This window comes from Pantherophis guttatus, chromosome 11 (assembly GCF_059756535.1).
Source record: "Pantherophis guttatus breed Tessera chromosome 11, ASM5975653v1, whole genome shotgun sequence".
In the NCBI taxonomy this organism is placed as follows: domain Eukaryota; kingdom Metazoa; phylum Chordata; class Lepidosauria; order Squamata; family Colubridae; genus Pantherophis; species Pantherophis guttatus.
Genome location: NC_142073.1, coordinates 8,928,911 through 8,949,235, shown reverse-complemented (window position 1 = coordinate 8,949,235; position 20,325 = coordinate 8,928,911). Strand labels below are relative to the sequence as shown.

Sequence of the window (20,325 nt, the reverse complement as noted above, 5' to 3'; positions counted from 1 at the left end):
TTATCACCATAGAAAAACCAATTACAAAAATTATCACCATGTCAGTTAATACTTAGCTGGGTAACCTTTAGCATGAATTACGGCCTTACAATGTCTTCCCATGGAGTGAATAAGTCTTTTAGTTCTGCAGCTGTTATCATGTGAAACCAAGATTGAAGGATGGCTTCTATTAACTGGGTTTTATTGCTGGGTCGCTTCTGACTAACAAGTTTCTTTAGTCGGCTCCATAGATTTTCAATTGGGCTATTCCCAGGCCATTCCAGCAATAGAATATTATTATTTTGAAACTCGCCCCCCCCCCCAAAAAGTGGTGTTATTAGCCATCAAACCTCAAAAATACACTTTTCCCCAAAGGTTTCCACAATTTTGGCCACTACTGTAGCTTAATTAGCACAAGAAATTCAAAACAATGATTCAGTTTGCGCATCTGGGCAGCCGACCTTCTGCAAGGTCCATAAGATCAAATCTACCTTTTTTCGAAAGACAAAATAATTGTGGAGAGACAGTCCAGAATGACAAGCTCTTTGGGGCCCGGGCAGCTGTCACTCTCTCTTAAATGAAGGACCATCATTAACTTTAAAAAGATTTAAAAAAAAAAAGTCAGTTACCCATTATCTTTCACCCATCGTGAAATCATTTCCGCACAGCTTTAAACCCATTGCTGAATTAATTCATTTTCGGTTTTGCAGAATACATCCAAACCGTGTAAACCCAAAGATGTCTCAAAACTACACAAAAGAAAAGGAACCTGTTTCCCGTTCAGCCTTAGCGTGCTGCATAGAGTGTTGCTAGCTGATCTGATTTCTGATAAGTTGAGCACATGCCTGCCTCACTTCATCCGTAGCTTCAGCCTTTAAACTCAAGAGCTGATTTCCAATTTTTTTTTCTTTTGGTTTTTGTTCTGCACAAAAGCCACCTTTTCTACCCAACAATCACCTTTTTGTTTTTTGATTTTTTGGGCCGATGCTCGTCTTAATTGCGCTGCTGTTTTTCTATGATTTGATCGAGTGTGAATAGAGAGTGGATCCTCAATGCATTTTTTTAAAAAATTTGATTTATATGCCGCCCTTCTCCGGAGACTCAGGGCGGCTTACAATGCGTTAAGTAATTTGTCTTTGACGTGGCAAGAGATAGCCACGGGACGTGCCAACCTGTGGCAAGCCTTTTTGACCACTATGGTTTGCCACAGGGTGGCACATAAAAAAAACAGCATTGCAAAAACTGTCCCAGCTCCACACAGGATCTCTGGAGCTAGTCAGAGTGACCATCAGGTTCTTGGTCCCTTCTCATACTAAGGTCTTCCTCCCGATTGTTCAGTTTGACCAGAGGACCAGCTGATGGAAGACTCCTGATTTTGCCAAACATCTTCTGTTTGAGAATTATAGAGGCCACTGAGCTCTTAGGAACATTCAGTGCAGCAGAAATTTTACTGTAGCCTCCCCCAGACGTGGGCCTCGCAATCATCCTATCCAGTGGTGAAATCCAAATTTTTTTACTTACAGGTTCTGTGGGCGTGGCTTGGTGGGCATGGCAGGGGAAGCATACTGCAAAATCTCCATTCCCACCTCACTCTGGGGCCAGCCAGAGGTGTTATTTGCTGGTTCTCTGAACTGCTCAAAATTTCTGCTACCGGTTCATCAGAACCTGCTGGATTGTGTCACCCCTGATCCTGTCTCTGAGCTCTGCAGGCAGGGTGGCACATAAAAAAAAAGCAGCATTGCAAAATACAAGATGGCTTGAATGGGTTTCCAAGAGATACAACGGTACCTTGCATTCAATAAGACAATGCCTGATTTTGCAAAAAGGGTGCATGAGCCAAGTTTTATGTATTTGCCCTCTACCATCCTAGGAACATCCCAAAGGTTGGAGGTGGGGGGGTTCCTTCAAAAGGCAACTGAATTTTCTTGGGTTCCTCCCTCCTTTGGAAATGCTTCACTTCTCATCCAAGAATCTTCTTCACTTCTCGGTGGGAGGTAAAGAAGTAAAAAATCCACAAATGTTGTTGAATTCATTGGTGTCATTGGTCCCATGCTGTTGCAATTGGAACAGGATGTTCTGTTCCTCATTAAAATTTCATTGTTTTTTATTTTATTTTATGGACTGAGTTGGGGAAAAAAATATTTCGACATCAGAAAAAGGAAAGATGGTCTGTTTTTAATTTATCTTTAGGATTCTTGGCTTATGATTGAGAACACCTCCCTACAGACAGTTCAAGGAGGCAGTGGGTAAAGCAGGGTGACAATTATGGGATGGAAGACCGATAATAATTGAAGGGTATCTAGATGGAAAGGCTGCTTTAGGGAATTGGAGCATGCAAGGACCAGCTACGACAAAATGATTTTTTTTTTGCTTGCCTTCATGACCTGTGAACTTCAACTCATCTATCTATCTATCTATCTATCTATCTATCTATCTATCTATCTATCTATCTATCTATCTATCTATCTATCTATCTATCTATCCTGCCTCTGTCTCTCTGTCTGCCTAACTGCCTGTTTGTATATCCATCCTCTGTCTGTCTGTCTTTCTGTATCTATCTATCTATCTATCTATCTATCTATCTATCTATCTATCTATCTATCTATCTATCTATCTATCTATCTATCTCTATATCTACTGCTATATCTATCTATATCTATATCCATCTATCTATCTATCTCTATTTCTATCTATCTATCCTGCCTCTGTCTCTCTCTGCCTAACTGCTTGTTTGTATATCCATCCTGTCTGTCTGTATCTATCTATCTATCTATCTATCTCTATATCTACTGATCTATATCTATCTATATCTATATCCATCTATATCTATATCCATCTATCTATCTCTATCTCTATCTCTCCTGCCTGTCTCTCTCTGCCTGCTTGTTCGTATATCCATCCTGTCTGTCTGTCTGTCTGTCTGTCTGTCTGTCTGTCTGTCTGTCTGTCTCTATCTATCTATCTATCTATCTATCTATCTATCTATCTATCTATCTATCTATCTATCTATCTATCTATCTATCTCCATCTATCAATGTCTATCTAAGTCTATCTCTCTATCTATATCTATCATCTATCTATCTTCTATCTTATATCATATATCATATATCTCTTTCTCTCCCTCCTTCCTTTCTCTCTCTCTCTCTCTCTTTCTCTCTCTCTGATTCCTGAGCATGGATGACTCAGGAATTCTGGGAGTCGAAGTCCACAGGTCATACAGATGCATTCCTACTCTAGATCAGGGCTGTCAAACTCCCAGGCCCGCAGCCCGGATGCGTCACGCACTGGCCACACCCATGCCCTGTTTAGTGAAGGAAAAAAGTCCTGATACATCACGTGACGCAGCCATGACGGCGTGAGTTTGACACCCCTGCTCTAGATGGTCAGAGCTATTGTTTTTACTTTGGCTATCCACATCTGATATTTCTCTGCAATTTGGAAAGATGAAAGTGCTTTCAGCTGATCAGCAAAATTAAGGTCTTTACATGCAAACTCATACAATAATAATCTCTTTAACACCAAAGTCCATATCTATGGCATGTAGAGTGTGTGTATGTGTTTTTTCTAATGACAATTCTATTCAGAGAGGTACTATTCTATCAGGAAGTAGCATATGTTAAAAGCATAATTTAGAATACACTCAGCTTATTAAAAATAATTGGCTCTTTCTCATAAATATAATTCAATACCGCCTACAAATCAGTTTTCTGTTCATCCAACTTCTTTTTTTTTTTTTAGTGTTCTAAGACATCTGCTTCGTGTGATAAAAGATAATTAGTTATCAAAATTCTCTGCTCATCACAAACAAGTCACTAGTTGTATTCCTAAATTGCACTAAACTCTGGTTTACTGGTTAAGTTCAACAACACTCCAAGTGAAAAACTCATTCAACAAACCACAGTATCATGGGTTGCATGGACATAACCTAGAAAAGGACCCCAAATATCTAAACCTAGTTCCCCAAGCTTTTTTTAAAAAATTTACTCAAAAGTAAGCAGTCAAAGCAATGTCAGTTTTTAATTCTTCTTGATCGCCTCAAGTTGATTAAAAAAAATTAAATAAGCAGCTCAGTTTTTTTAAATGTAATACTATTGTAAATTTCATCAAATAACTTCCATTTAGTGCTTCATTAAAAAGTACCCTCAATTTTCAAGGCTGAGTGATCTTCTGGAAATTATTCTTTTGATTTCTGGATTGCTCATCAGAACTCATGTTTTGGTTTTTTAAAAAACTGGATTTCTTCAAGAGACACAACTCGGGAATATTTTTACATACAGTTCTGTTAAAATTTCCCAGGATGGAAATACAACATTTGATGAGTACGGATGCTGACTAACTTCAAAATTAAATACAGAGGACCAACATTTTCCAAAAATACACAATATATATATATATATATTAATCCAATTTGGAGCTCCAAGAAGAATGACTCAGTCTTAAGAGGACCCGATCAAAAGTTTACAAATTGGCTTGAGGATAGTTCTTCTTTGTTATTCCTAAAAACAAAAAACAGATGAAGCAGAGTACGAAGTTAGTTCTCTCCCCAGTCCAGGAATGACCCAGCCTTTTCCGTCGTTTTGAAAAGTACGACAGCTTTTAAAGAGAAGAAAGTCCATGGAGCAATCAACTGTGGAAGGATGACCAGCTCATATCCGACGTGTAAAATTCTGTCTCGGCTGGCCACTGTTCCAGTTTGTCTTCGTCAGACCTGTCACTCTCATCCCCGCTAGAAACTTCATAGCCAGGCAGAGGGGAATAAAGTGGCTTTGCCTCGTCTCCAGATTCCTTCTTTTTGGCCATCAGCTGCTTGTAGCAAAGATTGCAAACCCTCAGCGGTTTGGAGGATAGCCGAGGCATGAGAAAACGCTGGCGGGAACAGTTGCCGCACACCACGAAGCCGCACTTTCGACAGTGGTGTCTTCGGATGAGTGCCGAGAACTTGGTGTGGGTGCAACGCATACAGATATCCGTCGCCTTATCCGGAATCCAAGGGGCTGCGTATTCCGTCGGGGGCTGCTGTCCCGTTTTGGACAAAAGGTGTCGAATGCATTCTTCCAGGTGACTGACCCACTCTTTGCGCTCGGTCAGCGAGGCTGCCGAAACCACGAAGGATTTTTTGAAGGTCTTGATCATCCATCGGTTTTTCATCTGCAAGGTGTCCGGGAGAATCTCCAGAGTGACTTCATCCAGGGGGATGATGTGTTGGCAGCTGTACTTCCGTTTGTTGATCACAATGCTGCCGTACACCAGGATGTCGTTGAAAAGGAAGAAAATCCGAGGCTTGGCTTTCTTACGGCATTCTTTGGTCAAAATCCCTTCGCCCAAAAGAACCCTTCCGGGAACAGCTAAGGGCTGGCCGGAGGTCCCAAAGCAGTTTTCCACTGCCGCAATCCGTTGACTGTTGATCTCCGTGTTAGCCAAGTAGTCTACCATCTTGAGAAGTCACCTGCAAGAGAACCCAAAGATTAAATGACAAGACCAGGTACCGTTTGTTCTACAGCAGGGCTGTCAAACTCAAGGCCCACGGGTTGGATTTGGCCCACGGGGTGTTTAAATCTGGCCTGTAGGTCTGGCCTGGAAATAGCAAAGGACTGGCTCGTGGTGCCTAACCCCCCCTCCCCCTCCCGCTGCCCCATTTTCAGCCTGGACAGCCTCTTGCAACATTCTGCTGGTCAAAACAGGGCAGAGGGCAGGGGTGAAATGCTACTGGTTCGCTCCAGTTCGGGCAAACCTGTAGTGATATAAACTACCGATTTGGATGAACCGGTAGTAAAAAAAAAAGCTACCGGTTCGGGCGAACCTGTAGTTTAAAAAGCTACCCGTTCCTCTGAACTGGTATTTCCGAAGATCAGCTGTGCCATGCAGTTTAGCTGTGCTAGAAAGCAGGAAATCCTGCTGTGCTGTGCATGCGCACATGCGCATCATGTGTTTGGTGCGCAATGTGCATGTGCACACGGCGAGCATTTGTTGTGCAGCGCATGTGCGCGGCCAGCAAACTGGTGGCAAACTGGTTTAGATTTCACCACTGGCCCGGGGGGGCCTCACGCAGCCCCCTCATGCAACTTTTTGGCTGGCAAGGTCTGCAGGAGGCGTCCGTCCCAGCTCCCTGATCTGGCCCGCGAAGAAATCCAGTTTGACACCCCTGTTCTACAGTGTCATCAAGCCATGAAAAATAAACCCCTCGATCTTAAAAGCTGATTTCACCATGGGCAAGATCCAGGATTTCAAAAAGCAACCAGTTTTTACAGTAACACGATACTGAAACGCTTTCCTGAATCATCCCTTGGAGTGTAACTTTTAAGGTTAAGTCAAGAACAGAATCTATACAAGGTAGCCCTCAACTTACCACTATTCGTTTAGTGACCAAAGTTACAATGGCACTGAAAAAAGTGACTTACGACTGTTTTTCACACTTACAACTATTGCAGCATCCCCGTGATCAGGTGAACAAAACAGCAATAGCACTTAGGCTTAATAACATTCCATAGTAGAGATTATACTACCTGAGACTTCTCAGGAAGCAACAACTGAATGAAAAACGGCTGCATCATAGAGTATTTTAACTTCCTGCACCTGTGTATGGTTTGCCAATTGCACAGTGGTAGATAGGACAGCGCTCCAGAGGGCTCCGGAGAGTCAGCGTCATTGCCCAGAGGATCACTGGTTGCCCTCTCCCCTCTTTGGAAGAGCTTTATAGCTCCCGCTGCCTTAAGAAAGTTCAAAACATTCTTAAAGATCCATCTCAACCTGGGCACCCTTTTTTTGTACTATTACCATCTGGCAGACGGTACAGGATAATAAAAACAAGGACAAATAGGCTGAAAAACAGCTTCTATCCCAGGGCAATAACCATATTGAATTCTACGGTATAGGGCAATATCGGGTTTTCAATTTCTATTATACAGAATGTAAAGGATGTATGTTTGTGTTTTTATTTTTAATGTACACCAAAGATGGCATTTAATTTTGTTGTACCGTGTGCAATGACAATAAAGTAAACTAACCTACTACTTTAAAGCCCTGTTTAAGTGATTTGCAGAGACTATTGCCCCTAACAATCTGGGTTTTTTACCCACCTCAGAAGGATGGAAGGCTGAGTCAACCTTGAGCCGATCAGGATCGAACTGCTGGCAGTGGAATTCAGAGTTTGCCTGCAATACTGCATTCTAACCACATGCGCCACTATAGCTTTTCAGTTGGACACTTAGCATCTGGTTCATATTTATGACAGCTGCAGTGACCTGAGGTCATGTGATCACTTTTTGTGCTCCTCTGACAAGCAAAGTCAATGGGGAAACCAGATTCACTTAACAAGTCACTAACTTCACAGTTGCAGTGATTCATTTAACAACTGTGTCAAGAAAGGTCCTAAAATGGGGCAAAACTTAATTTAACAACGCTCTTGCTTAGCAATCTGGATTTTGGGCTCAATTGTGGTCATAAGTCTGCATAGAACAAATCTACATATTTGCCCGTATCTTTTGGTGTTTCTCTTCCTAGACTATGGACGGAAAATTACATGTTTTCCTGTGATTCAAGAACGTCCAGCAGAGACAGAAAATTAGCAAAGAGACATTGTTCTACTTTCCTTTGGGTATGAGAGAGTTCCTTGTTTTTTAAAAGCAGGGCTCATTCACAGATTGTCCCTTCCCAATGTAAGATTTTTAAAATGGGATCCTCTCCATAGTATTTTTCCATTTAAGAATCCCATACGACCCACGGCAAACTTCATTAGGTAGTCCGATATGCAAGCTCAAGGGACTTAGATGTCACATTTGAGTTGCTTAAACAAAGCTTAACAGCGCTGGTCTCAAGCAAAACCCTCTTAGATATGGAAAAAAAAATATATGAGTCATTTCCTCATCAACCAAGGTAAACTGAAGTTCACAGAGAATGTTCCCATATTTTCCTTCCAGAGACAAATACAATTGCTAATATAACTGGCCTTTCACAAAGAAACAAAGGTCATATTGGGGCAGGATTCTTATCTACAATGAGTGTGTAAATAAGCATTGTTTTTTTATATATATATATAAAAAAGAAGAGACTTTTATGAATGTTACATCCCTAAGTGGTTTAAGTGTACGAAGTGTAATAAGGGACATCGTCAGCTTAAGAAAGTAAGAAACAGAACAGTAAGGTTCTAACCAAAGAAAAGCTAACCTACAGCATAATCTCAATCTTGTGGTTCGTTATATCCGGCTCAAAACCATATGCCAACCAGCTTTTACTTTTGTCATGGAGGGTAGAAATGTATTTGCAGTGGAAAGTCTCGAGTTGCAACAGATTTGGCATTCAATCGAATTTAGCTCTCCTTACACTTTCTTAATTTTCATAACTTTTCACAAGACCCACAATTTGGCAAAAAAAAAACAAAAAAAAGAGCTGGAACAAATGTAGTCACTTGTACCAGATTAACAGAGTTGGAAGGGGCCTTGTAGGTCATCTAGTCCAACCCTTCCCCGCTCAAGCAGGAGACCCTCCACCATTTCTGACAGATGGCAGTCCAGTCTCTTCTTGAAAGCCTCCAGTGATGAAGCTCCCACAATTTCCGAAGGCAACTTCTGTTCCATGGGTTGATTGCTCCCGCTGGCAGAAAATTTCTGCTTATTTCCAGGTTGAATCTCTCCTTGTTCAGTTTCCATCCATTATTCCTTATCTGGCCTTCAGGTGCTTTGGAAAATAGCATGACCCCTTCCTCTCCGTGGCAGCCCGTCAAATATTGGAACACTGCTATCATGTCTTGCCTGGTCCTTCTCTTCACCAGACTAGCTATTTTTTTTTTTAATTTGATTTATATGCCGCCCTTCTCCGAAGACTCAGGGCGGCTTACAATGTGCTCAGCAATAGCCTTCATGCTTTTGTATATTTATACAAAGTCAGCTTATTGCCCCCACAAACTGGGTCCTCATTTCACCTACCTTAGAAAGGATGGAAGGCTGAGTCAACCTTGAGCCTTGGCGAGATTCGAACCCTGCAGTAATTGCAGGCAGCTGGTCTTAATAAGCTTAATAACAGGGTGCCTTAAACCCCTGTACTACCAAGGCTATGCCCAGTTCTTGCAACCATTCAATGTATGTCATATCACATGGACATACAAATACACACATGCACACTTCATACATTTCGCCTGTGATCCCAACAGCAGAAGGAAACTATGTCTTAATTCTTGTTTATGCTATAGGGAGGCTTTGCAACAGTCACCCGTTTAAAAGGGTCTTCTAAGATGTCATATCTTAGAGCATCTACTGCCCTTTTATATCCTAAGGGGATTTTCTGTGATATATTCTGTTTTGGAGGTTGTCTCCAGAACGATCCATGTTTGAAACAATTTTGTTTCAAACACTGCAATATTTTGCTATTGCAAAATAATTTTGCAACAGCAAAAGAAAAAATAGGTACCTCCCCCTCATCCTTATTCCTATTTTTCTTTCAATTTATTAAGAAGTCAGCAAAAGGGAGGCCAGATGAAGTGCTGGTGAGGAACCACAGGTATCTGTTCTGTCTTAGTCATAATATGCATTTGTTCTAAATTAATCATGGAGAGAAGCAACGTAGAACCAGGGAAAAATTGTGAGAACAATCAACCAGTGGAACAGCTTGCCTTCAGAAGTTATGGGGGCTTCATCACTGGAGGCTTTTAAAAAGAGACTTGGACAACCGTTTGTCTGAAATGATATATAGGATCTCTTGCTTGAGCAGGGGGTTGGGCTAGAAGACCTCTAAGGTCCCTTCCAACCCTAATATTCTATTCGGTAAACTTCAATGCCATGCACCTTCCTCCCTCCCTCCCTCCCCCTTCCTTCCTTCCTTCCTTTCCTTCCTTCCTTTCCTTTTCCTTCCTTCCTTTCCTTTCTTTTCCTTCCTTCCTTCTTTCCTTTCCTTCCTTCCTTTCTTTCCTTCCTTCCTTTCCTTCTTTCCTTTCCTTCCTTCCCTTCCTTCCTTCCTTTCCTTTCTTCCTTCCTTTCCTTTCCTTTCCTTTCCTTTCTTTCCTTCCTTCCTTCCTTTCCTTCCTTCTTTCCTTTCCTTCCTTCCCTTCCTTCCTTCCCTTCCTTCCTTCCTTTCCTTTCCTTTCCTTTCCTTCCTTCCTTTTTCTCCCTGTAAGATGGTTGGGCTGAAAGACAAAGAATGGCCCAAAATCACCCAGCCAGCCTGGTGCCTTAACCACTAGCTCAAATTGGCTTTCAGAACTAGTTTGTTTTTCTGGGCTGATGAGTTTCCCTTTGCTCATTTAGAAGAATTGTGTTCATTTCAAGAGAAACAAAAAACCCACAATAAAGCTTGCCAAGCCTTTTTTTTTTTCCCCTCCTGCTCTTTCCTTTACAGCTATAATGATTTTTTTACACACTCCAGCAGGATGGAAAAAACCAAAAACCGGCAGCACCTCTAACCTCTTGGCTCATTTGAAGTGGGAACTTGTCCTTGTAAAAGGCAGCCAAGTTTTCATGATTCTCACAGGCCGCTTTTGCTGATGGAGTTTTTTCCAAGAGGTTTCCAGCAACGTGAAGGTTTCCGTCCCATGAAAGGGACCGATTCAAGGGATTGAGAAATTATACCGTTCTCTTGGATCTTGGAGTCCTAATTGGACAACCATTTAAATATGAGCCAGCAGTGTGCAGCAGCTGCCAAAAAAGCCAACGCAGTTCTAGGCTGCCTAAACAGAGGGACAGAATCAAGATCACGTGAAGGGTTAATACACTTTACAATGCCTTGGTAAGGCCACACTTGGAATACGGCATCCAGTTTTGGTCGCCACGATGTAAAAAGGATGTGGAGACTCTAGAAAGAGTGCAGAGAAGAGCAACAAAGAGGATATACTGGGGCAATTTAGAAAAGGAAAAAAAAACAGAAAGGAAGCAAAAAAGGAAGGAAGGAAGGAAGGAGGGAGGGAGGGAAGGAAGAAGGAAGGAAGGAAGGGAAAAAGAGAAAGAAAGAGGAAGGAGAGAAGAAGGAAGGAAGAAAGAGAAAGGAAGAGGAAGAAAGAAAGAAAGAAAAGAAGGGAAGAGGAAGGAAGGAAGAAGGAAGGAAGAAAAAAGAAAAAGGGAGGGAAGAAGGAAGGAAGGGAAAGAGAAAGATAAGAAAAGAAAGCAAGCAGAAGGAAGAAGGAAGAGAAAGAGAGAAAGGAAGAAAGGATGGAAGGAAGGAAGAAAGAGAAAGAAAGAGAAAGAAAAAGAAAGAAAGAAAGAAAGAAAGAAAGAAAGAAAGAAAGAAAGAAAGAAAGAAAGAAAGAAAGAAAAAGAAAGAGAGGGAAGGAGGAAGGGAGGAAGGAAATTTTGTAAAAAGGATTTAGGAGCCATAGCAGACAATTATTTTATTCACCTTCTGGAAATCATTTGCAGGAACTGACTTAAAACATTCCAACTCTCCAATTACTGGCAGGCAATTATTCTCCTCACCACACAGTGCTTTTTAAAGACTTCAACCTTCATTTACATTTCTGGAAAGTATACTTTAAAACAAGAGAGCGCCCGTTCCTTGGCTTGAACCGCTGCAGAGATCTTGAAGTGCTAAAAGAGGCTCTTTCACAACAGAGCCCTACATTGTCTTTCTTCGAAATAACGCTTCTCCTCTTCGGCCCGGGCTTCCTTCCCAGAGCCTGCAAAATCGTGGCTTTCGTCAGATGGATCGGCTGAGCAAAATTCAAGGAACTATTGTTATCGCTTCAGCCAATCCAAAGCGTGGTTTTTGTAAGAAAGATTTTCTTTTGCAATAACTAGTTCTCTTTGAGTTCGAAGAGCCAACCAACGCTGCAAAACACCCCCCCCACAAAACCCCAAAACCCAGAGCCCCTTCAAAACTGAGTGCTTTGAAAGTAAAAGAGGGGAATATATATTTTTTTTTGCAGAAGAAAAATTCAAGTCACACGTTTGCACATGAGTTGCATTGCGGTTTGTAAGGCTATGGCTTAGTACAGCTTTTCCCACTGTATACTTCCTTTGTCTCTGGTAATTTCAACTTCCATATCTTCCTCCCAAGGGACGTGGTGACTCAGTGGCTAAGACGCTGAGCTTGTCGATCGAAAGGTCGGCAGTTCAGCGGTTCGAATCCCTAGTGCCGCATAACGGGGTGAGCTCCCGTGACTTGTCCCAGCTTCTGCCAACCTAGCAGTTCAAAAGCACGTAAAAAATGCAAGTAGAAAAATAGGGACCACCTTTGGTGGGAAGGGAACAGCATTCTGTGTGCCTTTGGCGTTTAGTCATGCCGGCCACATGACCACGGATACGTCTTCAGACAGCGCTGGCTCTTCGGCTTGGAAACGGAGATGAGCACCGCCCCCTAGAGTCAGGAATGTCTAGCACATGTGTGCAAGGGGAACCTTTACCTTTACCGTAAGATAAATAACTTGGTTTTTATTTGTTTTGTGAACAGATACGGTCACCATTTCACCTAGCTATCTCACCCTTTGGATAAGGAGCTACAAGAGATTTTGTTTTTTCTTTCTGTTCATATCTTCTTGAGATTGGGAGGAGGCTTATCCGCAGATAAGGAGTTGCAAGTTTGCAACTCCCTGCGGAACAAAATAATAATCCAAGCCTAATTTACACAAAGCCATCCTTTAGATTTCAATTTCAACACACTGGGTTCATTCATCCAAAGGTCAGCCTATAAACGAAACCTGAAAGAATACATAATATTCAAACGAAGGGAAAAAAATGCACATTCAAATTCCAGTGGCTTGCCGAGCTATCATTAGAGTCAAACTAGATTTTTGTGTAATAAACTTGACTAAATCTTCTGAGCTGCAATTTAATGAAGGGTCCTCATCCTTTGTGCCCGACAAAGAGATGTTTTGAGCTTCTAAATATACACCGCTTACCCCAGCACTGGATTCAAAACGTTGTTCAGATAGTCTTCGACTTACGACCACAATTGACCCCCAAAATTCTGTTCTTGAGTGAGACATTTGTTAAGTGACTTTTGCCCCATTTTATGACTTTTTGGTTGGTAAGTGAATCACTTGCGGGTGTTAAGTTACTAACCCGGTGGTTAAATGAATCTGGCATCCCCACTGACTTTGCTTGTCAGAAGGTCCCAAAACATGACCTTGGGACACAGCAACGATCATAAGTATGAACCAGTTGCCAAGTGTTTGAATTTTGATCACATGATTGTGGGGATGCTACGATGGTCATAACTATGAAAAAGCGGTTGTAAGTTACTTTTTTCAGGGCTGTCGTAACTTTGAACGGTCACTAAATGGATGTTGTAAGTCGAGGACTATCTGTATTACAGAGTAAGCCTTGCCTGGTTGACTGGGGAATCCTGTGAGTTGGGGGATGCTGGAAAGGTTGTAACTGTAAAAAAAAAAATGGTCATAAGTCACTTTTTCCAGCACCATTATAACTTTGATCGAAAGGTCGGCAGTTCAGCGGTTCGAATCCCTAGTGCCGCGTTAATGGGGTGAGCTCCCGTTACTTGTCTCAGCTTCTGCCAACCTAACAGTTCAAAAGCACGTAAAAAATGCAAGTAGAAAAATAGGGACCACCTTTGGTGGGAAGGGAACAGTATTCCGTGCGCCTTTGGCATTGAGTCATGCCAGCCACATGACCGTGGAGATGTCTTCGGACAGCGCTGGCTCTTCGGCTTTGAAACGGAGATGAGCACCGCCCCCTAGAGTTGGGAATGAGTAGCACATATGTGCGAGGGGAACTTTTACCTTTACCTAAAGGAGCCACAGGAGAACAGCCCGAGGACTCTTCTCGGTTGACTTGAAAACCCAAGCTTGAAGCATACCCCGTGCAAGAAGCCAACTCAGAAATGAAGGCCAGAACAAATCCTTAGTTGTTTTGCCTCACTTAATAATATCCTTGAATTAATTCCAGAGAAAAGGGTGGTTGCTGTTAGCTCAGAAATCAGAGGATGAGTCAAGAAACGTAGCCCGGGCTTCCCTGCGTGTCACTTGGGCAGAATGACTAAGTGTATCTATTACTCCATCTTCCCTGGGGATGTGGGTGGCGGGTGGGGTGGGGAATCCCTTTCTCTCTGCTCTGCCATTCTACTGGCTTCTGAAGAAACTTCACGAGCCAAGCGGTACTGAGATGGAATCGCTAGAATAAAGGTCTAGAACAGGGAGCGTTGATTTCATTGAGGGCTGCATCAGGGTTTGTGTTTGACCTTGGGGGGCGGAGGGCAGGGGTGTGTGGACAGGGTGGGTGTGGCCAGCTCGACATCATGGTGATGGCCCACATACTCTGCCAGCGAAAACAGGCTCCCGAGCTCCGTTTTCGGCTGCGACGGCCTCCTGCAACCAGTGAAAACGGAAATGGGAGCGCTGCTCGCGGCCCTCGCAAGCTCCGTTTTTGGCTGCGACGGCCTTCTGCAACCTTCTGCCAGTGAAAACGGAGCTTGCGAGGGCCGCCCACTGCCCTCCCGAGCTCTGTTTTCAGCTGTAACGGCCTCCTGCAACCCTCTGCCGTTGAAAACGGAGCTTGGGAGGGCTGCATGCAGTCCTGGAGGCCAGTCCTTCACTGTTTCCAGGATGGCCCTGTGGGCCAGATCTAAGCACCCCACTGGCCGGATCTGGCCCCCAGGCCTCGAGTTTGACACCCCTGGTCTAGAACTAACTTAAAAAGCCACTTACTTCTCTGGAACTTTCTCCTCCAATCGATGGGGGCTGCTGGGTTATCTGTCAAAGGTTAGCCTCTACAGAGTAATTTGTGACTCATCAGAGATAAAACTGCAAAGAAGGAGAACTCTTGCAAAACCTTCTTTTTTGAGTGGCCCCCAACCCCTTTCTGCGGAGGCCTAGCTATTTGCGTCAAATTCTGCCATTATTTCAAAATAATAGGAAAAAGTAGAGGGGGAAAAAAATAGAAGTTCGTAACTCTAAATTGGGCAGAAAAGGCAGGGATTCTTATTCTCGCAGCTCAGCCTTGCAGGGTATTGGATTTTAACCCTCTGATTATGAAAAACCCCATTCCTCTGCCAATCTTCCCTCAGCTGACACTTTTTTTTCCCCATTTCATAGTCAATTCAACCATTGTATGCCCTTCTCGTCCCACTCTCTTGTTGTTGGCGTCTCTCTGCCAACGGAAGAATGCGACTCACAAAGCAAGCTCTCTACTTCACAATATCTATGTACCACTAACATTCTTGCATTGTTTGGTTGTTTTTAACCTTCAACTGGGTGAACGTTGGAACCAAAAAAGAGCCTTGGTGGCGCAGTGGACTAAACTGCTGCTGTTAAAGTAGCACTTAGCTGCCAGCTGCCTGCAATTACTGCGAGTTCAAATCTCACCAGGCTCAAGGTGTGAAGTTTCCGAAAGATGCCCTAATTAATTCATGAGCCATGAGCCGAACTTCAAAAGAAATACAGTCATTTATTAGGAGCACCATTTCGGCAATATTCGGATGCAGTTAGAACTAATCCCACGTAGATTTACGTTCCCCTATGACCCTGTCTTTCCACTCCTCTCTGGCCATGTCATAAATCACATTCTCCAATTAACCACTTTGGCTGGCTGTGAAATCCAACACCCTCCTTCTGATTGCGGTCAGGAAGAATATATGGAATGCACTTCAGTTAGGGAAATCAATCAGCTCTATCAGTTCTCCCTCCCTCCTGCTCATGGAAACTTGAAAGCTTTGCAAGTTGACATAAGGTTGACTCAGCCTTCCATCCTTTCAAGGTAGGTAAAATGAGGACCCGGTTTGTGGGGGCAATAAGCTGACTTTGTATAAAATAGAACACCACTCGGGGGGGCCAAAAAGCCCTACCAAGCAGGTATATACAAAAGTATGAAGGCTATTGCTTAGTGCATTGTATGCCGCCCTGAGTCTCCGGAGAAGGGCGGCATATATAAATCGAACTAATAATAAATAATAATAACTGATGCATCTTAAGGCAACCATTTTTGAATCAATTTACCTCAAATGAACTAACTTAAAGAATGCACCCAAAGACCAAAAACTCACGACTCCCATAGAATTCAAATGTGGCAAAGTTTTGGCCACTTTAAATGCTGTTGCATTGCTGTGGTCAGCCAGTCAACATTTCCAATGTTCCTTGCCAGTTTCCTACAAGGAACGTCACTGGGCAAGCCGGCAGGAAGTCGGAAGTCAGCCCTGTTACCGCTGCTTTTTTTTTTTTTTGCCCAGCTGTGTTCATTTTGTTTCTCTGTTTAGGGAAATAGGTATCTCTGAAACAACGACCCAATGGGTCACGGGTTGTCTAGAACCCATTAAATCAGAGGTCCTCAAACTTGGGAGCTTTTTAAGACTTGTGGACTTCAACTCCCAGAATTCCTCAGCCAGCTTCGCCTGAACCGGTCCAAACTGGTTGAATCCCACCCCTGGAAATGACCGTGGCAATCTGCTGGAGACTTTGACCTCCACCCCCCAACCCAAAACAATGCACACATGGGTTGGTGGTAGTGGTAGTGTTTTCAAAGAAATGGGTGTAAGGAACCATGGAGTTGGTTTTGGGAAATAGCCCTTTGGTTGGAAGATCAGGGTTATTTTAGTGGGATTTTTGTCCAATGATGTATTTCTTTTACATAGGCTGAAGCTAAGCTTAGTACAAGTATGGGTTCTGTTAGAAATTATCTTCATCCCAAATGGGCAACCATTTCTCTAGAGTAGAGGTCCTCAAACTTGGGAGCTTTAAGACTTGTGGACTTCAATTCTGGGAGTTGAAGTCCACAAGTCTTAAAGCTGCCAAGTTTGAAGACCTCTGCGTTAAATTAACCCTCAATCTCAACAGAGTGGCTGCCAAAGCCTTTATTACTTGTTATGTTCCTTCCTATTTTGTTGGTGAGGCTCAAGTCTCTGCCTTTAAAACAGTTATTTGAGCACTTGGATATGACGGAGTTTGGTGGGAAGATCTGAGTCTTTGTGTGACTCAGGCTGTTGTGAAAGGCAGAGAAGTCCAGCTGTGTAAAAAGTTGGCTCTGCAGTTGAGATCAAGTTGAAATCACTTTCCATGACAGGGACTTTCATCAGAAGTCTCCTTCGAGATCAACATCACTGATTTCTGAGAAGGCACTGCTTGGATGCAACCCAAGTTTTTTGCTTTGGGTCTATCGATGTTTTAGATCTTAGAATCTCTAACATGATCATTTTCAGCCTGCTATCTTCCAAGCTTCAGTTCCTAGCCCAGAGGTCAGCAACCTGCAGCTCTGGAGCCGCATGTGGCTCTTTCGCCCCCTCTGCTGCGGCTCCCTGTCACTCAAAATATGCTTCATAACCGCCAATGTGCGACACTCGCCGGCATGTGATTTATTGAGCTTTTCAGCCCCCCGGTAGGCCAACCATGGATAAAGCCAAGAAATGAAAAGTTTCAGAAGAAAACAGAACGTTTAATTCAACTACATATGCTAGTTTTGTGGCTGCTCAAGAAATAGTCAGGCACGGGAAGGGTTTTGTGGCTCCCGGTGTTTTCTTTTCTGGGGGGAACGGGTCCAAATGGCTCTTTGAGTGTTTAAGGTTGCAGACCCCTGTCCTAGCCAGCACTCTTTCATGGAAGTAGAAACTAGAGGGGGCCTCAGGAGGAGAAAAGCTATCTTCCATTACTTGAACAAGGTATCTAAACACTCATACTATAACCCCGTGATGGCGAATCTGTGGCATGTGTGCCACAGGTGGCATGCAAAGCCCTCTCTGTGGGCATGCCAGCCATCGTCCCAGCCCAGCTCCACTGTGCATGCGCGCGCGCCTCCTTCCAGCCAGCTGGTCTTTGGGACTCTGCCACGAATGCGCGCGGGGGTTGCAGATTGGCGCAGGAGGCTTTCCAGGCCCAAAACGGGGCATGGCGGGGGGGGGGGCTCATGCTGTGCACCTGCACCCTGTTTTGGCTTCCAGGTTGGTGCAGGAAGCTTTCCAGGCCCAATACATGCCCCAAAACCAAAACAGGGTGCAGGGGGGCTGGCCGTATGCATGCATGGGGGGGCACTTGCATTGCATTTTGGGGGTTCGGGCATGCGCACGCTTTGGCCGCTCGGCACCAGAAAGGTTAACCATCACTGCTATAACCTATTAAACTTTTCTATAAGTGGGATTTCCCCCCCAGTACAATGAGAAGCTAGGTGGGGGGGAAAAAACCATTCGGAAGGCTTTTTTCAAAAGGCAACTGGACTTCTTGTTTTTTTCCTTGAAGACGTTTCGCTTCTCATCCAAGAAGCTTCCTTCGCTTCTTGACTGCTGGAGGAGCATCCATTCAGTCAGAACTGAAGAAGCTTCTTGGGTGAGAAGCGAAACGTCTTCAAGGAAAAAAAAAACAAGAAGTCCAGTTGCCTTTTGAAGAAAAGCACCTTTGGGATATATGTGTACACAATACGCGCTCAGGTTGCCCCCATCCCGGTTATTTCTGTACTTTTTCAAAGAAAACGAGGGAAATCTTGCAACAGGTCAGTCAGTAGCTACCCATAAGAATTCCATCTGATGAAGTTGGAACTTTATGTATGGGGGAGCGGGCGGGAGGAGGGAGGAAGGGATGGGACCGGAATGCATTGTATTTAAATCCCCTTTTCTCATTTTTCCCCCAAGTCCAACTTCTTCAGCGGTGGTGCAAAGTTTAAAACTCCGTTTAACCCGCGCGCCTCTCCGTTTCCGAAAGCAAACCGCGGGGCGGAGATCGGCGGGCGAGCCAAACCCAATTCCCAACCTACCTTTTCTTGTGACTTCCTTGGCTCCGCTCCAAACCGAGGCGGCCTCGGCCGCTCTCTCGATCCCTGAGATCCCAAGGGTCCAGTTCAAAGATTCCCTTCGCTCCAATCCGCTTGGAAGGAAGCCAGAAGAGCAAGGCGGAGAAGTGGCAACCCCTGAGACTTGGAAGTGGCTAACGAAAGAGATCCACTGGAATCCGGCTGGAAACCAGATCCAGTGAAGTCCCCGGAGGCTTATTTCGGAGTAGATCCCAATAGAGATGCAAGATCAAATGCCTGCTTTAAAAAAAAATAAAAAAAAATAAAATTATTTCTTTCTTTTCGCGTTCTCTGCGAGCTCCGCGGCGAGAAGACCAGAAAAAAAAAAAGTTAGAAGGGAAAAAGTATCTTTGGAACGCTCGGACTCTCCAACATTCCACGCCCTCCCTTTGATGTGGGGAGGGGGGGGGGCTTTGGGCAGCCAATCAGCGCGGCGCCTGGGAAGCCAGACCATCCGGTTCTGGAACGCTCAGGCTCAGCGTTCCAACGCTTTAACCACGCCCCCCCCGCCCCCCCCACCCACCCCGAGCAGGAGAGAAGAATCGTGAAAGAAAGGAAGAAAACGACAGGAACCAATCAGAAAAGGGACAATCGGAGCCTGGTGATTTATTTATTTGTTTGTTTACTTGGGGTGGGGCGGGTGAGAAACAAAAGAAGAAAAAGGAGGAGGAGGAGGAGGAAGGAGGAGGAAAAGATGCACGGGGTGCGGTCGGGGCAGAGATGTGACAGCAAAGTACGGGAGACGTAGCGAAGCCCACGTAGTAGAAGAAAAGATTTCCGGTGGGAAGAATCTGGGGTGCGGAGAAACCTAGGCAGAAGTTTACATTAAAAAAAAAAAAGCAAAGTAAATAAAATAAATCAGAACATAAAATACAAGCTGGATGGACCTAGTAGACGACCCTTACTCTGTCAAGAACCTTGGAGTACTCCTCTCTAATGATCTAAGTGCCAGAGCCCACTGTAACAGCATTGCCAAAAAGGCATTTTTTTTTAAAAAAAAATTGATTTATATGCCGCCCTTCTCCGGAGACTCAGGGCGGCTTACAATGCGTTAAGCAATAGCCTTCATACTTTTGTATATTTATACAAAGTCAGCTTATTGCCCCCACAAACTGGATCCTCATTAAGAGTTCTAAACCTAATCTTGCGTAGCTTCTTCTCTGGTAATATTGTACTGCTAACCAGAGCATACAAAACATTTGCTAGACCAATTCTCGAATACAGCTCATCTGTCTGGAACCTGCATTGCATATCGGACATGAATACAATTGAGTGAGTCCAGAGGTATTTCACAAGAAGAGTCCTCCGCTCTTCTGCTCAGAACAGAATCCCTTATGCCACCAGGCTTGAAATTTTGGGCTTAGACAATTTAGAACTATGCCGCCTTCAGTCTGACCTAAGCGTAGTACACAAAATTGGTAGTACAGTGGTCTAAAGCACCCTGTTATTAAGACCAGCTGCCTGCAATTACTGCAGGTTCGAATCTCGCCAGGCTCAAGGTTGACTCAGCCTTCCATCCTTTCTAAGGTAGGTAAATTGAGGACCCAGTTGTGGGGGCAATAAGCTGACTTTGTATAAATATACAAAAGGATGAAGGCTATTGCTTAGCGCATTGTAAGCCGCCCTGAGTTTCCGGAGAAGGGCGGCATATAAATCAAATTAAAAAAAAAATTATCTGCTACAATGTCCTACCTGTCAATGACTA

The 20,325-nt window shown here is 43.9% G+C and overlaps 1 protein-coding gene across 2 annotated transcripts; it reads right to left on the bottom strand.

Annotated features, from left to right (window-relative positions):
* Positions 1–3,977: 3,977 nt before the first annotated feature.
* On the bottom strand, positions 3,978–19,347 carry PLEKHF1 (pleckstrin homology and FYVE domain containing 1). Of its 2 annotated transcripts, none has more exons than XM_034425729.3 (2): positions 18,585–19,347; positions 3,978–5,425 (listed from the first exon to the last, which is right to left on the bottom strand). In XM_034425729.3, exon 2 carries the CDS (start codon positions 5,410–5,412, stop codon positions 4,603–4,605), a length of 810 nt encoding a protein of 269 aa, XP_034281620.1. In that variant the 5' UTR covers positions 5,413–5,425; positions 18,585–19,347; the 3' UTR covers positions 3,978–4,602. The 2 variants fall into 2 exon arrangements, with proteins under 2 accessions (XP_034281620.1, XP_034281621.1); XM_034425730.3 differs by lacking the exon at positions 18,585–19,347 and adding an exon at positions 14,561–14,912.
* Between the last annotated feature and the right edge of the window lie 978 nt (positions 19,348–20,325).